This window comes from Acomys russatus, chromosome 5, assembly GCF_903995435.1.
Source record: "Acomys russatus chromosome 5, mAcoRus1.1, whole genome shotgun sequence".
Lineage (NCBI taxonomy): Eukaryota > Metazoa > Chordata > Mammalia > Rodentia > Muridae > Acomys > Acomys russatus.
Genome location: NC_067141.1, coordinates 28753570 through 28770492, shown reverse-complemented (window position 1 = coordinate 28770492; position 16923 = coordinate 28753570). Strand labels below are relative to the sequence as shown.

General features: G+C 53.9%; 1 protein-coding gene across 1 annotated transcript in view; it reads right to left on the bottom strand.

The window, feature by feature from the left end:
• Nrxn2 (neurexin 2) overlaps window positions 1–16194 on the bottom strand; it is a 113742-nt gene extending 97548 nt beyond the window's left edge. The window contains exons 1-2 of the mRNA XM_051145984.1: window positions 16012–16194; window positions 5494–6479 (exon numbers count right to left, since the gene is read on the bottom strand). Coding sequence (XP_051001941.1) covers window positions 5494–6223 — 730 coding nt within the window. The 5' untranslated portion in view covers window positions 6224–6479; window positions 16012–16194. The remainder of the gene's footprint in view (window positions 1–5493; window positions 6480–16011) is intronic.
• Window positions 16195–16923: the final 729 nt, after the last annotated feature.

Genomic DNA, 16923 nt, shown 5'->3' with positions numbered 1-16923 from the left:
ACCAAACTTTGGTCCTCTGCAAGAACAAGTGCTCTCCACTGAGCCATCTCTCCAGCCGCAAGCTGACTATTCCTTCTTATCTAAAATGTTTGGGACTGGAAATGTTTCAGATTTTGATTTTTTTTTTAAAATCTGGGATGGTTGAATATACATAATGAGATATCTTGGGAATGGGACCTGAGTCTAAATGAAACATCCCACTGTTTTACATACGCCTGTGCATATAGCCTTCGGATGATTAAATACAGTATTTTCATTGCACCCATTTTTTTTCCTTACCCTTTAGTCCATCAAACGAGCTTGGTGTGGAAGATTCCCCTTGTGTGACATCGCGTCTGTATCCCTCAACGTCTCGGCGTTTACAGCACTAGCACTTTGGACCTGAGCTGTCTGGACTGGAGAGGCACTGCCCATGTTATTTATCAAGCATCTTCTCTGTGCCACATGCCACCCTCTGGACTTCATAGGAACTAACTGCGATTGCTGCAGCGACTCTCTCTTTGAGGCAGGTACCATTATGACAGCACCTGGCAGACAGACAGGTGCTACGTCTGAAGTCATGAAGGCACTGGCCAAGACTCTCTTAACCACTCTACTCCCTCAACTAAACTTCCAACTCCTGGAGCGGGCAGCTCATATTACTCATTTCTGATTCCCCCCGTAGGGCCCTCGATCACCACCTGTTGAACTAAACTGCCAGCAAACCAACAGCACGGAGTGTCCATCTATCTGCAGCACACACCGTGGCAGTCCCGTCCTTTGTCTCCTGAGTGAGGCGTACGCCTGACACTTGGCCCAACGTGTCTGTGTGTGCCTTGACGCCATCTGAGGTCTCCCATGCCCACCTGCACGCCCTTCTTCTTTGATCACTTTTCTGGCCCTTCTCCACACACATGGTTGGCATGGAGAAGTGCAGATGGATAAACCATGGCAAAATCCCTGTCTACGCTACCCTAGCTTTGTCACACTGTCAGCAGCCGGTACACAGGGGCACAGCCACTCATCCTTAGCTCTGTCAGCAACTCCATGTGGCCAAATGCCCCCAGAGAAAGCAAGCAGCAAATATTCTGTGGTTACTGAGATGGTGGGTGAGCCAAGACCCCAGGAAATTACAGGGGAGATTCCAAAAGATCCACAAATCCATATGTATACCAAATATCTCAAGGCAAATTGGTACATCCCGCCTATAAAGCTAAAACTATTTCTCCTAATGTATATTTTATTAACCACAATGGTGAATGCAACATCAAAGTCATCTAAAAGCTTTTCTGGATTCATGAGGGCTTTGAGTCATTTGTTTTCCCAATAAACACATATAAAAATAATAACTAACTCTTTGGAAGGTTGTGCTGTGAATTACTGACTTTTAAAAACGTCCTTGATTTCAGAAAAAGATGGAAACCACTGAAAGCAAGTAATAGTGACATGACGTGGCTTCCAAAGGAGGCTAAGGACTCTGATTCTGAGACTGTAGAGAGAGATCTGCCAGGATCTGGTCCCCCTCAGTCTTCCTGTCCTCACCCCAGTCACCAACAGTGGGAGGCCATGTTCTCCCTCCTTGTGTGAATAAGAATGTACTAGAAGGCCAAAAAAAAAAAAAAAAAAAAAAATAGCTTGGTAGATAATGGCATTTGCTGCCAAGCCTGGTGACGTAAGTTCAATCTCTGGGACCTACATAGTGGAAGGAGAGAGCCAGCTCACCTAAGCTGTGCTCTTACCTCTACATGTATGCTGTGGCATGAGGCCTACACAGACAATAAATAAATAAACAAATAAATAAATAAGTGAGATTTTTAAATTTTTAAATGTATGTTTGAGGAAGTGGTTAAGAGTATTTCCTGCTCTTCCAGAAGACCTAGATTAGGTTCCCATCCTCACTCATAACTTTCTGTTACGCCAGACACACACACACACACACACACACACACACACACACACATACACACACAAGATAACTGCTCATCACCCAAGCCTGATGATCTGAGTTTGGTTCCCAGCACCCATGAACACATAGAAAGGAGAGAATCAACTCCACCAAGTTGTCCACTGACCTCCACATACGTGCTGTAGTTCATGTGTACCTGTACACACACACACACACACACACACACACACACACACACACTAATGATAAAGCAGACGCTGTAGATGCTGCTTCTCACACGTCTGGGCATGTCGTGGGGGAAACCCTGACAGGATGGCTCACACCTACAATCCCAGCACTTGGGAGGCTGAGGTGGAAAAATCACCGTGAGTTTGAGGCTCACCTTGGCTACATAGCAAGAGTGCTTCAAATTCTCTCTCTGTCTCTCTGTCTCTCTCTCTCTCTCTCTCTCTCTCTCTCTCTCTCTCTCTCTCTCACACACACACACACACACACACACACACACACACCAAGACACGGATACAAATAATGTGCTAGAAGAAGTGAATGAGCACTGCTTATTACAAAAGCTGCTTAGGGACTCAGGAACAAACATGAGGAGAATAAACAAGGCCGGGGGTGGCAAGACGCAGGAGAGGGGGCCGGGGGCTCTTGCTGCACCTGTTCTTGCCAACTCCAGGTGCAGTCAGTGTCTTCCACCCCACGACCACCCACAACATAGATCCCAACACATACACGTGTGAGTTTCCATGAACACATGTGGCTTTACCTCATGTCTTGATTCTTTCAAATACTTACTATTATCTCTCCATTCATTCCCCAAGTCTGAATCAAACACCCACTAGCTGCTGGGTGCTGTCTTCGGTGCAGAGACATAGACGCATCCTGCCCTTTGTCAGACAAAGCACATCTCTCTCAACAGATCACACACGGAGAGCTCACACACCGTATCCACACAGGAACCCCTGCCCCTGCCAGCTGTCACACACAGTGGGTCAGGTGCACATAGCCAGCTCTCAGCTCAGCTGACCCGAGCATCCATTTGACTCTAGCACACCCACTCAGCAAAACCATCCCTCTTGCACACAAAAACTTCAGGACATCCTGGACATCATCACACACACAACCCACTTTCAGGAGCACACACTTGTTTAGTTCACAGGAGGCCTCTGGCTGACGGATGCATTCAGAGAATGGATTAGCAAAGATGCCGCTGAATACAATTCTCATATGCCTAGGCCTGATTCTCCCACAGTGGGACCACGTAACAGTTACTATAACCTCCCAGTGGCTCAGTTTACCCTCCCTGAAACTAGAAGTATGGCTTATGCTGCTTTTTTTGCGTTCTCCCCCCCCCCCCAGACAGGGTTTCTCTGTGTAGTTTTGGCTGTCCTGGACTCACTTTGTAGACCAGGCTGGCCTCGAACTCACATCAATCTGCCTGCCTCTGCCTTCCAAGTGCTAGGATTAAAGGCGTGCACCACCACGCCCAGCTTTCTTCTTCTCTTTTTGTGGGTTTTTATTTTGTTATGTCTTGGGGTTTTTTTTTGTTTGTTTTGTTTTTTTGAGACAAGGTTTCTCTGTGTAGCCCTGGCTGACCTGGAACTCCCTCTGTAGACCAGGATAGTCTCAAACTCAGAGATCTGCGTGCCTCTGCTCTCCCGACTGCTGAGATCCAAGGCGTGCGCCATCACCCACCTCATCCTGTTTTCTTAGGAAGGCAAGGGCAGTGGGTCATGGGAACTGGAGAATAAAGCTGAGGTTCTGGAAATTTCTCATACATCCTAAATGTCTTGTTGAGACCTCTCAGTGAAACACACACATGGGAACCAGCACATGGGCACAAACCCTCACAGCTGCGTTCCAGTCACTCTGCTAGGCACTGGTCTCCAGTCAGGAAGAACGGCAACCCAAACAGACCCATTCACACATATGCACCCAAAACACACTAGCAGGCTCACAGGCCTCTGCACGCAGTTTCACAGTTTAGGGAGCGCCTGAGCTCCTTGGAGAAAAAGCGAGAAGGTGCCATGTTAATATGCTCAGTTCCTAAGGATGTCTCCCAAAACACGGTCCCACCAAGTAATCCAAAGCCCCTTCTGCTAGCTTACGTTTCCGCTTTGTTTTGAGGCTCAGTGCTAAGTAGTCTGGGCTGCCGTGAAATTCACTATATAGCCGAGAATGACCTTAAGCGCCTGCCCCTCCTGCCTCCGCTTCTCAAAGACTGGGCATATGAACTACCACACCTGGCTCCTTCCTAGTCCTCCACCACAGCTACAGACGCGCAATCAAAACGCCGAAGAACAGACTTGCCAAGGCAGGGCTATGTCTGCAGACTTGGCTCTTCTCAAGGCTGACCACACAGCCTCAGGGACACCATCCCCAGGGCCACACTAGTGTGTGGACACACATACTCTCAAAGACACCACCTCTTTGAAGGTGCACACGTGTATGCGCGCGCGCGCGCGCGCGCGCGCACACACACACACACGCAGCAGCAGCAGCAGCAGCAGCAATACCCGCAAGCAGTCCCTAACTTCTACAAGTAGAGACAGTAAAACAAATGCTACCACACATACCTGCTGGGTAATGAGCCACCATCCCCAAATCAAGAGGAGAAAATCTCTCCTCTGACCAGTGACACCAAAATAAAAGTGGCTTCTTGGTCTTCATCCCCCTCCAAAGCACAGACTCGCTGCCCTCAATCTAACCTCCAGTCTTTTTCCAGCCCGTCAATGGGCTCAGCCAGGGACACCTCTCTTACAAGCTGGGGTGCTGCCAGAGGCCCTAATATCTTCTTCCTAGTCCCATTCCATATTCTGTCCCAACTTCCAGAGTGTTAGCAAGGCTTATCCAGCCCTGTTATCTCCACCTCAACCTCAAGCTGGAAAGGGCTTCCGTGTTGGAAACACAAGCCTCCCCTCCCAGTCTTGCACCTCGGAGAGACTTCCTGGCACCCCGGCCCATCACCAAAAAGGTCAATTTTTAGTCAGGAGCCTCAGCCACCCTCTCCATGCAACTCTGGAGATCTGTGACAGAAAGCAAACACAATTCCCGTCCTCCTGGTTGGTTAGGTCACAGTCTCCCTTTCGCCATCTCCCTCTCCACCCTCTGGTAGGTCTCCAAGCGGATTTGGACTTGCTTCACAGATCAGTCCTTTTCACGAGACAGTGGCTACCACCAGCAAACCCCAGCCTCTCAGAGGCCTTGTCCACTCTGACCTCTCGAAAGACCGCCACCCCCACCTCAAATACCGAACTCTCAACACCCCGTCCAAGGTACCGTTCCCTACACCCCGTCTTACAGGCATGTCCTGTGCAGGCCCCGCCCACACGACCTTACCATCCACTCACAGTCCCCCAGGCCACCAGCCCCTTCTGGACTTTGTCACCACACAAGTTTCGCACAGGTGGAGCTAGCGCTCACTCTTGGCCCCGCCCCGGGCCACGCCCACACCCACGGCCTCCTGGCTTACTCCAGAGCAGCACCCGCCCTCATGCACTCACGCCATCTTCCTAAGCCCTAACCCGGGCGCCTCGGTGCCCTAGCACATGCCAGTCGGCCCCGGCCCGAGTACTTCTCCACCGCTGTCCCGTGCCGGGACTCACCTTCACTGCAGAACTTGCCGCCGAAGCCAGTGTGGCTGCAGTCGCAGCCCACCTCGCCGGGGGCTAGCACGGTGCAGAGGCCGCCGTTGGCACAGGGATTGCGCGCGGGCGTGCACAGGGGGTCGGCGGCCGCGCCGCGCAGGCCCTGGCTACCCAGCAGCGCCGGTGGCCGCTCGCCCAGTTTCAGGTTGGCCAGGAGGCCTCGGAAAGGCGGCTCGTACTTGACTGTGCTGAGCGTGAGCGCAGATAGACGCACATCGGGTGGAATGCCACCCACGAACAGGTCGCTGGCCACCTGCATCTCTCGCCGCTTGGAGCGCACCTCGGCGGCGCGGGCCTCGCCATCCACCGCCAGCGCCGTGCGCCGCGCGTCGCGGGTCAGCAGCACCATGTGCCAGCGGTCGTCGGCCACCGGCGTGTCCAGCTGCAGCGTGGCGGGCTCCGCGCAAGACAGCGTGAAGCGCAGCCGCAAGCGCCCGTCTACCAGCAGCAGCTCCAAGAAGTCGCAGTCGCCGCCGTCGTCCAGGTAGAGCAGCAGTGCTCGCGTGGCGTTGGTGCGCAGGCTAAAACTAAGCTCGCCGCTGCTCGCCGCGCCCGCCCAGCGAGCGTAACGAGCCCACTGCCCGGGGCCGCCCGCGAACTCCAAGCCACGAACGCCCACCGCCAGTGCCAGCAGCAACAGCAGCGACGGCAGCTGGGGTGGCGGTCGCCACCGACTCCCGAGCGCCATGCCTCCGGCGGCCCCGACGCCGCCCGGCCCCCGGCCCCGCTCAGGCTTCAGAGCCGCGGGCGCATGGGGCGGGGAGGGGGCCGGGCGCCCCTAGCTAGGAGCGGGGCTCCCTCGCCGACTCACAGTGCCATGGACCCAGCCGCCAGGGCTCACGTGTCCACGTCCCCGGAAGGCGGCGGCGGTGGAGGTGGTGGTGGTGGTGGTGGTGGAGCCCCTCCCCCGCGGCGGGCTCGGTTGGAAGGTGGGGGAGGGACGCCTACGGGGAAACAGAGAGCAAAGGTTTAACAAGGTTTAACCGAGAGTTCAGAGTCAAGGAGTCCCCATCTCAAACCAGCAGGCGACCACCTGTTTCCTTTTAGCACTTTTTGGTTTTGGAGACAGTCTGTCTCATGTAGCCCAGGCCCCTCCCTCCCCCAAACTCCTTAGGTGAAGGAAGAAAACTTGAAATTTCTGATAGCCTCCTGCCTCCGCCTCCTCTTTCAAGTGCTAAAATTACAGGTGTGAACCAGCAAGGCCAGTTAGCGCTCTTGAGGTATTCAGCTGGCCTTGACCTGCAGAAGTTCTACAAACAAGAGATGCCATCGTACTTGGAAGTTCTAGGGGACTAACAGTTGCAATGAGGTGGTGCTCACTATGGGCATCATTGGTTTGAGGTGTGCCCCGGCGAAGAAGTGACACTGTATGAAATCCAACAGAGCTGCCCTCTCCTAACCCTCTCTGAAGTCCAAGGGTCAGGACCAAGGCCAGTTCCTCGGGGGTGGGGCCAAGGCGCTCACTCTCACCCAGCAGTTAAACCCAACCACCGCCCAACCTCAGGGCCCGGCGAGGCTCCCGCTTTTTAGCCAGGGATCAGTCTCTCTCATCAGCTCTTGATGTTGGATAATGAAGTTGATAAATAATTCATTGGGATTAATTAAATGCCAATTCGTCAATGGCACCACAGAGTTACCAGGCTGGGAAGGGGCAAGGAAGAAAAGCCAGCCGGGACCCAGGTTCCCTACCCATGCACTCATGAGGACAGACATTCAAGTCTGTGCCAGACTTATGCCCTCTCTGGACTCCGAACCTTACTTGGTGGCCCATCGTCAAATGTTAATTTCCACTTGCCCAGGTCTTTCTGAGGTTAAGGGTGAGTCACCCTCAACCTCCCTCCACATCCAGCTCCTCAACCTAAGGATTGGGCCCAGTAACTGTATTTCTCTTCAACACTCAGCTCTTCCAGGCCCCCCAACCAGGGCTGGGGGTGGGGGGAGCTACCGGTAGGCAGTCAGGTTCATTTGCATAAAATTGCCTTTCTGAAATGATTACCCTTGTAACTGGCTGTCAGAGAGCAATTTATACCCCACGACAGGGAGGGGAATTTGCATCTCGTTAAACTCCAAGTCGTAATTATTTATATCCAACAACCCTCCTGAATATTGCATTGATTTTATTTTGGGGAGGGAGGGTGGGAAGGAGGTAGAGATGGAGGTGATGAGAACCCTGGGAAAGAAGCGGGGAGGGGCCAGAGTCTCAGAGAAGATGGGGACAGGTGGAGAGGAGAAAGGAAGAAGAGCCCGTGAAAAGTGGTGGAGACAGAAGAGTAATGGGGGAAGGCTCGGGGGGAGGGGGAGAAGAAACAGAAGGTTAAGAAAATCAAATGTCTAATTCAAATGGCATTTGTCAGGGCCCTGAATCCCGGGCATTTTTACAAATGTCTTACTTAATCGCTCAAAGAGTTCTATTACTCCCGTTCATCCTTGGGGAGACCCACAGAGAGAGGTCTAGGGATTTGGCCAAGGTCACCCAGACACCCAGCAGCTTACTAGGCCTCCAATCCAAGTCTGCCCACCTCCAGCAGGCCCAAGATAGAGACAAAGAGCAGCACAGCCACAGGTGAGAAGAGCGACTTAGAGGGCACGAGGAGAACCAGAAAGCTGCACAGGAGGAAGTGGAGATATAAAAAGAAGCAGGCAGGCTGCAGTAAAGAGCCACAATGAGGAGACAACGTCCAGAGAGTGACAGGAGGGCAGGTGGCTGGAGTGAGTACTCTGAAGCCCTCAGTACTGGCTAAAAAGACTAGGACGCAGCTGCAAGGCCAGTCCCCTGTCTCAGCCTTTTCACCCTGCTTCTGGCTGCTGTCCACCCAGAGTCCTACAGGCTACCAGGGTGGTGGGAGGACTAAAGCATCCTGCCCCAGCACCCACCCCCAAGGGCTGTCCCTTCCCAATCAGGGGGAAGCTAGCCAGGCCTGCAGCCCCCATATCCCTGCAAACACTGCTGGTTATATATAGCGTGCCACTGCTTCTCCTCATTGGGTAATGGAGATAATTAGCATGCATGGGCTAATTAGCCAATCAAATTAAATGCAGCACCTGCTCCTAGCCTGATTGACGCACACACACACACACACACACACACATGTACCCCCAGCCCAGGGCAGAGGCAAGGGACCCTGAAGCTGAAGAATAGGAAAAGTCAAAGCTCCCTGCTCTCCAGAAGAGGCAGCCCTAGTGTCCAAAGACTGACCATTCCCTGTCCTCCCCTCCCCCTCCTCTCCCAGGGTCTCAGTCTCAGTCTGGCTCAGTTTCGCCTCTGTCTGACTCTTTCCTAGCCCCCACCCCCACCCCCAACCTCCGGACACTATTTTGGGGAGAGAATTAATTAGCTATCGATTTCCACTGGTGGAGGGAATGAGATTGTGTGCTGCTGTCCACTCATACTTGCCCCCAGCTTAAGGGAGGGGCCGTCTCTCCTCCACCCCACCCCCCATCCCAGTGTCCTGTCATGGTCCCAGCCCTCTACTGAGGTAGCAGAGGAAAAAGCCTAGGGAAAGTGTCTTGTTCTGTCTGTACAGTCAAGAAGCGGAAGGTGGGATGGATGGATGGGATGGATGGATGGGATGGATGGATGGATGGATGGATAGTGGTGGAAGGAGGGGAGGATTCCAGAAGCTACCAGGCAGGGGCCTGGGTCCTGAGAGCCAAGAACAGGTTGGCTCTGGTTGGAGGAGGGGTGGGTGTAGGGTGGATAAGAGTCCAGAAAGGGGTGACTCCAGTTAGTCTGTGTGTAGAGAGAGAATAGCCAGGTGCGAGTGCCTGTCTGAAGGCAGCCGTTGGGAGTTGGGAGCCGAGGCGGTCCCTCTAGGCCAGTGAGGCCCCTCCACGCTGTATCTCATCACTCATTCTCCTCACAGCTCTGGAGTTGAGGCCTCCTAACTCTGCGCTGGGGTCAACCAAAAGGAAGCTCATCCCTCCTGGGGAGCCAGGGACCCTTGGGACAGCTTCGGGCTTGCGAGAAGAAGGCAGAAACAGCCCCGAGGGAGCTAAGCAGACACCTGGGTCCTTTCCACTTCACCTCATCCCACAGTACCTGGGACACCTGCTGCTCTGGACTACTCTGAGGCCTTCTTGCCTTCAGCAGGACCAGCTTCTGCTGGCTCCACCTCCAAATGCCTGTGGTCCTGGTGCACAGGGGTCCCTGGGTGGGACCATCTTCCTTGGGCCTCAGCAGCAGCCCAGGTTCCAGAGGTCTACTCCATTGCCTTGCACAACTACATTAAGACAAAGGTGTTGAGGGAGTTGTGCAAGGCTTCACACTCACAGTCTCCAGGCCCTGTGTCCCCCCAAAACCCATGCTTTTTGTCCAGTGCAGGGACACTGGCCAAAATAGCCCCTAGGAGTTCTTGCCTACTTACAGATGTCAATGCAGTACACCCTGCCAGTCCCCTCTGGCCATAGGCCACTGCTCCTCTGGGGAGTTGACCTTGCCCATGGCACCACAAGATTCAGCATCCTGTCATCACCCTGGCACCCCTGACTCACAGACAGACTCAGGGAAGTGGTGCGGGTGCAGGAGGAGCTGGGCTGGGGTGATCTCAGTGTCCTCAGGGCCTCTGTCCAATCCCTGCTATTCTACTCTTTCCTACTGACAGCACCCCCTGTTCCTCCTGATCCACAGAGTCCCCCCATCTTCTCACAGCCAGGCTGTGGCATGTGAACTTCAACTTTTGGGGATCCCCACTCTGTCAGTCACCAGGATGGACCCCATGCCTCTCCTTGGCCCCACAAAGCAGTGTTATCACTCACGCTCGAAAACAAGGCAACAAAGATGAGGGTAGAGGTTAAGAGTCTACTGGTCCCAAACACAATGGCTTTCCTCTATCTTGCCTTGCTCTGGGGCCACCAGGCAGTATCTGAGACCACAGCCCACCTGCCTTTATTCTAGCCTTCACAGTGGACAAACTCCAAGCCCACCTCAAGACTAAACCACTCGAGGGGTTCCTTCTATCTTTTCCCTAAAGTGAAGCAGAGACTGAGCTGGAAACATGGCTCAGCAGTTAAGAGAGGGGCAGAGAGTGTCCAGTGTTGACACAGAAGAACAAGACTAAAGCAGAGTTCACGAGCCTCTTATTGTAAATACTCCCACTGGACCAGCCGATCGTAACCAAATGGACTCTCCTGCCTGGGCTCCATAATTCCCAGTTCAGACTGAGCAAAACAGATGCCAATTCCATGCCCAACTCGCCAGGAGCCTTCTCCCAATATCTATTCAGCTGGCTTTCTGGCCAGCCCACACATAGGCGCGCGCTCGCGCACACACACACACACACACACCTCTCCAGCCTCTCTCTGATTCTCCCTTGCTCATGCCAGCTGGGAGCGAGACAGCAGGGGCCTCCCTCAGGCGCTGGGGAGGAAGAGCTTGGTTTACACACATTCTGGTGGCCCCAGAAGGCAGCCCTCGGACAGGTGGGAGAAGAACGTGTTTTGAGGGGGCAGAATTTGGCTCAAGTTCTAAAGAAATTTTGCTGGAGGTCCAAGGCATGCAGCAGTGGAGTAGGCCACCTCATGGGGGCGGGGGAAGGGGGGGATGAGTTCCCCATCTGTGGAGGTGTACAAGCTGAGGAGGGATGGCTGCTATTCAGAGACACCGGGCGTAGGAAGGGGATGACTCTTGAGTCATAACAAGAGGACATCAGACTGTGGCCCAAGGTACCCTCGGGTTCATAACGGTTTTTAAGGACACTTTCCCCACTAAAGAAAGCCCCAGGCAGGACTGACAGGATGGACAGGCTACAAATGGTTCCTGTCTCTTTTCCTACTCTCCTTTCAAGCCCTGATGACCCAGTGAAGATAAGGGAGGACCCACACAGACATGAATCCAGCCCTCAAAACAAGCCACAATATACGTGGTTAGAGCTCAGGAGCCTGGCTTCCAATGCCACTTCTTTCAGCTCAGAAATCTCACCTCCAATGCCAGCCATACCTCTATCAACGTGTGTGATCTTTGGGAAGTTACTTGGCCTCTTTGGGCTCCCATGTCTTTCAGAATAATAAAAGTATGCAGGTATGGTAGTGCACGCCTGTAATCCCAGCACTCAGAGAGGCGGAGGCAGGCAGATCTCTGAGTTCGAGGCCTGCCTGGTCTAGAAAGGGAGTCTAGGACAGCCAAGGCTACACAGAGAAATCCTGTCTCGAAAAAAACAAAACAAAACAAAACAGAAAATGATAAAAGTATTGTTGGCCAGGCGGTGGTGGCCCATGCCTGTTATCCCAGCACTCAGGAGGCAGAGGCAGGTGGATCACTGTGAGTTCAAGACCAGCATGGTCTACAAAGTGAGTCCAGGACAGCCAAAGCTACACAGAGAAACCCTGTCTCGAAAAAAACAAAAGAAAAAAGAAAAATATTGCCAGCTTTAGAATGTGTGTAAGAGCATAGCCTAGCTGATATTTCTGCAATGTGGGAAAGTGTGTGTTGTATTAATGATTACTTCTAGAACCTCTCAGCCTTTTATAGTTTGCAGCACTACGCATGTCTGGTATTTACTTCAGTCCTTGCCAGGGCCTTGAAGAACAAAGGAGTGAGCAAAGTAGATCTCAGTGAGGTTCTCTTTTACACGAGATAGGGCCACACAGGGTGACACTGCTCGTAAGTGGCAGAGCTGGGACTCTCTCCAGTTTGATTCTATCTCGCCTCTGGGCCCTTCTCCATTCTTTTAAATAGCTAGCTCAGCTTGCCTAGGAAAGTGGGAGAAAGGATAAAAAGACCAGAGGACAGGTGAGCATGGAACGTCTTGGTATGCATGTGTGTCCCCCAAGGTGTATCTGTGTGCCTGGAGGAAAACAGCAAGGGCAAAGGCAAGGGTGGCAGCTGGAGGTGTGTCTGTGGTGAGGCTGCTGCCAAGCAGGTAGGGCTGTGGTGATGTGGGCTGGGGACTGAGGTGAAATGAAAAGGCCTGATGGAATGGAGGCTGGAACACAAGCACATGGAACCTTGGGGGTGAGGTGGGAGGGGTGAGCACAGAATGCCTTCTGCGGGACACAGGCCTGGAAGAGTGTGCCCCAGTGATACAGAGGAGACAGATGGTTTCTAGGGGTGGCCTCATGAGTGAGCCTTAAGTGGTTGGCATGTTCTTGAAGATGTCTGACAGGTGTGCATGCGTGCATGTGTAAGAAAGGATATAATAATAGTGTTGTTTTTTTTTTTTAATACCTGCTGCTCAGCACTCGTAAGGCAGAGGCAGGTGAATCGATGTGAGTTCGAGGTCAGCCTGGTCTACAAAGTGAGTCCAGGACAGCCAAGGCTAACACAGAGAAACCCTTTCTCAAAAACAAAACAAATCAAAACAAAAAAATACTTGCTGCTGGGCCAGCAAGATGGCTGGGGGGAGGAGGGGGAGAGGGGGGAAATGGCTGGGGGGAGGGGGGAGGGTGCTGTTGCCAAGCCTGACTATCAAGTTTGATCCTCAGTATCTACGTAAGAAATACAAAACCAAGTCCTTCAAGCTGACCTCTGACCCCTACATATACACCACAATGCACATACAATAAATAAATGAATGTAAAAAAAATATTTAAAACACCTATTGCTGACCAGAAGCTTTCTATGTGCCTGAAAAAGTCAGGCACACAGTAGGTACCTACTAAATACAATAGCTGTTGCTGTGATTACAGTCTTCATAGTCCTCTCATCCAAATCCCTGAGACATCACTCAGACATGGGTATTATAGGAACACACCCTTTACACAGATAAGGAAACTGAGGACCACTGATGGGCAGGGCACAGCCCAGGAAGCCTCACCTTCATCCACCCATTTGAATGGTGGCAGAGGCAGAAAACAGCTTTGAAAATGACAGTAAGATGAGCATTATTGACTGTAAGGTGTGCATGACTGAATGAATTCTGGTGAGTCCACCAGCCTGTTGGTGCGGATGAGGCCAGGACAGAACTGCACCAACAGATGGAACAACAAGGGGTGGGTGGTGTGTGAGGACACACTTTTGGGAGTCCCTGTGGGGGCCGAGCAGGAGCTTGAATCAAAGGGATGGACACTATGTCTCCAGTGTCAGGCAAGCAGAGAACCTTGTGTGAGGGACAAATGCTGGGGCAGAATTCAAGGTTCTGCAGAAGGCCAGATATTGCTGAGGGTAAAGCTGGCCTGGGGTGACTGTGGCCATGATCAGGTAGGAGTAGGCCTGGGGTTTAAGAGCTTTCTGAAAGTACGGTAAAGATAAGAGAGAGACAGAGAATGAATTTGGGCGAGAGACATAGGGTGTGGGTCAAGGCATAAAGGATGTTTGGGCAGCCTGTGTGCTAGTGTGCGCACACACACAAACCCGAAGAAAAATGCTTCAGACCCCTACTAGCACGTGCTGCATATCATGTGGTAGGCAGAGGCTGATGTGTCTGGAAAGGTGTGCAGGCATGGGCATGTGTGCCCAGAAGAGGAGGAAGTACATGCCAGCAGGGCAAGTGGGCTAAAGATGACTGCGAGCCTGGCTTGATGACGGTGATAGACGCTGTGCATCTCTGAGGGTAAGGGCTGACAGTGCTTTGTTGGGGGAACCTAAGGGTATTTAGGGGCTCAATGTGTGTCGTGTGCTGAAATAGGGCTCCTAGAGAAGGTCTCTGAGGCAGTCAGGAGGGGGCAGTCTCTCTGGGCAGGGAGTGTGGGCGGTTTGTCGCCAGGGAGCTGTATTGTAAACGCAGGTGTGTGTGCGTGCTGTGTAGGTGTGTGTCTGGGTGGGTGCCACGAAGTGTGTGGAACAAAGTCAGGATGTCTGTCGCTGGCAAGGTTGGACAGAACAGAACAGCTGAACCTGATAAAGACTGAGCCTGGAGAGACATGGAGGTCCCCAATGGCTATTCCAGAGCAAGGTCCCTTCGTCTCTGAGGAGCAGCTGTCATGAGGTTTCAGCCCAGGCCGTGGAACAACTCCCCAGCAGCCACTGCTAACTGATCAGTCCCGCCCACCCCTGTGGACTGAGTCTGAGCACACTTCTCTTAGCAAAGATAAGGGGCCTCCTGGTCCGACCCTTCTCCCCTGGCTGCAGAAGGAAATAGCCCCACTTGTAACGTGTCCATCCCTGAGCCACCCCCATGTTTGGAGTGGGGAGCTGAGGAACTGAGCAGCCGAAGCACCCACAAAGCAGAAGGCCCTGCATGTAGTTAACTGACTAGCTGATCTCCCCTCCTCTCTCTCTCTCTCTTTTTTTTTTCTCCCTGCTTCCTTCTCTCTCCTTTTCTAGCAGAAGACAGAGGATGTAACACCCTCCCCCAGAAGGAACGCCCAGACACTGGGAAGGTGGACAAGAGGGAGGGGCGGGGATGACTGGAAGGTCCTTGCCTACCCCACCCACCCACAATATGTGTAAAGCACCGAGAGTGCACGAAAGCTGGAAGTTGTCAAGGGGGCTGGAGACCCAAGACCTACCCCCTCAGATTTACTGGAGCATTATAGAGCTGGGTAGAACACCCTTTCACTGTGGGGCACCAAGAAACAGCCCCTCCCAGCCCTGCCAGTTCACTAAGGCCCTAGATGCCTCTCCTAGAACTCAAGAGAGGGTGACAGCAAAGGTGACTGTAAGAGCCCAAAAGCCCCCACAAAGCCAATTTTACCTCTAAGAGCCCACCCAAGACCCTTGGGCTCATACTCCATCCCAAAGACCCCAGGGCAGACAGCTCCTTCCTCTGGGGGAGAAGGCTGGGCCGTGGGAAATAATCCCCACCTCTTTGGGGTGGGGTGGGGGTAAGCCAGCCAGGGGCCCTGAGGCTCCCTCTCCCCCTCCAGCACTCTGTGAGCAGAACCCTACCGCTGCCCCCAGTACATTCTCAACCAAGCAGAGCCCCTCCTACTGGTTTCCTTCTCTGTCACCCCCCAGCTTTCCCCAGCAAGCTTCTCTTCTCTCCCTGCGGCCCCCCATCTTGCCCAGCTCTTCCCCATCACGGACTCGGCTGTGCCTAGAGCATCTTGGCATCCTCCCCTCTGCTCCCTCCTGATAACCTCCTCTCCCCTAGGCTCCCAGCCCCCAGTAGAGCCTTTTCTTCCGAGGTTACCCCTAGACCTCCCTCTCTACTTCTCAGTCCTCTCTCCAGACTGCCTCCTCGCCCACTAACACCAGTGTTTCTCCCCTGCAGACCCTTCACACCACAACAGCTCACAGTCTCTCTAGTCCATCATTGCTTCCAGCGGTCAGGACTAGCATAGACTGGGGACCACCCCTCCCATTTCAGAGCCCTTCTCACAGCCCTATGGATGCCCCTCCTTCACATCCCATCCCTTCCCCTCAACGACCCTCCCTCACCACCTTCCATTCGCTCCAGCTCAGGGCCAATGCCCCTTCCACAGGGAGTCCCCCAACCTCCCCCAGAGGCTTTGCTTCCTCGCTGTCACACAGCCAGCCCTCTCTGCTCGGCGCCCCCGCCCCCCAATCCGTCCTTTCAGCATCCACCGCCCCCTCCGGCCCACTCCCCTCCCCCGATTGGCTCCCGCCCCCCACCCGTCTTCGCCGCAGCCCCCCCATACCTGGTTCTAGGGGCGCCAGGAGCTGAAGGGTGGGGATCTGAGCCTCAAGACCGCTGGGTCTCCAGCAGGTGACAGATCTGGGGCCAGCAGTATTGGCCGCCTCGCGCCTCTCGGTCCCCGCCGCGTCCCCGCCCGCCCCGCCGCGGTGCCGCTCCGAGGAGGGTGCTCTGAGAGTCAGGGCGGCTGCTCCCGCCGCCGCATCCCTGCAACACCGACTGACGGCAGCATCAGCACCAGGGCCCTCCCCCCAAGCACGTGCATTGGACCACGCAACACTGACAGATGGGCGGCTCGACCAATACAAAGATGCAAAAGCCGCCAGGCCCAAGGCTCCTCTGACCCACCTCCCTCTTCCGCGCGGACCCTGGCGTCCCGGCCCCAGGGCATCTGAGCCCTTCCCTGCCTCTCAGGACCTTTGCCCAGACGTTCAGGCCTCTTAACCCAGCAGGTGCTTTCACCAGCCTCAGTGTCTTGGGAATCCAGATGACCCAACCCCATGCTTAGGTTCTTGGATCCCACACCCACCCGCCCCTGCCGGTGGGTCCCGAAGATAGTGTCCAGGGTTGGGACAAACCAGAGAGGACTGAACCCCGACTTGGGGCACCGAGGGAGCAGGACACGAACAGGGCCTGGGCCGCAGTGCCCTCTACTGGCTGCGTCCTGGGGCTGGCCTGGGCTACCTGGAGCCAAGGAAGCCTACTCCACCCCAATCCCCAACCCCCAAGCCCCGACTGCTTTTTCCAGTCATTCGCAGAGACCCTACCCATTACTGTCCCAGTATCTTCTAGCTGTAAGCATCCGGAACTGAAGAGCTAGGGGCTTTGCTAAGGACGAAGCTCGTGGAAGAGGAAAAAGCTGAGCTAGAGGCTTAGGGTTTCTCAGCCCAGAGTCATGGGAATCCCAGAATTTGGA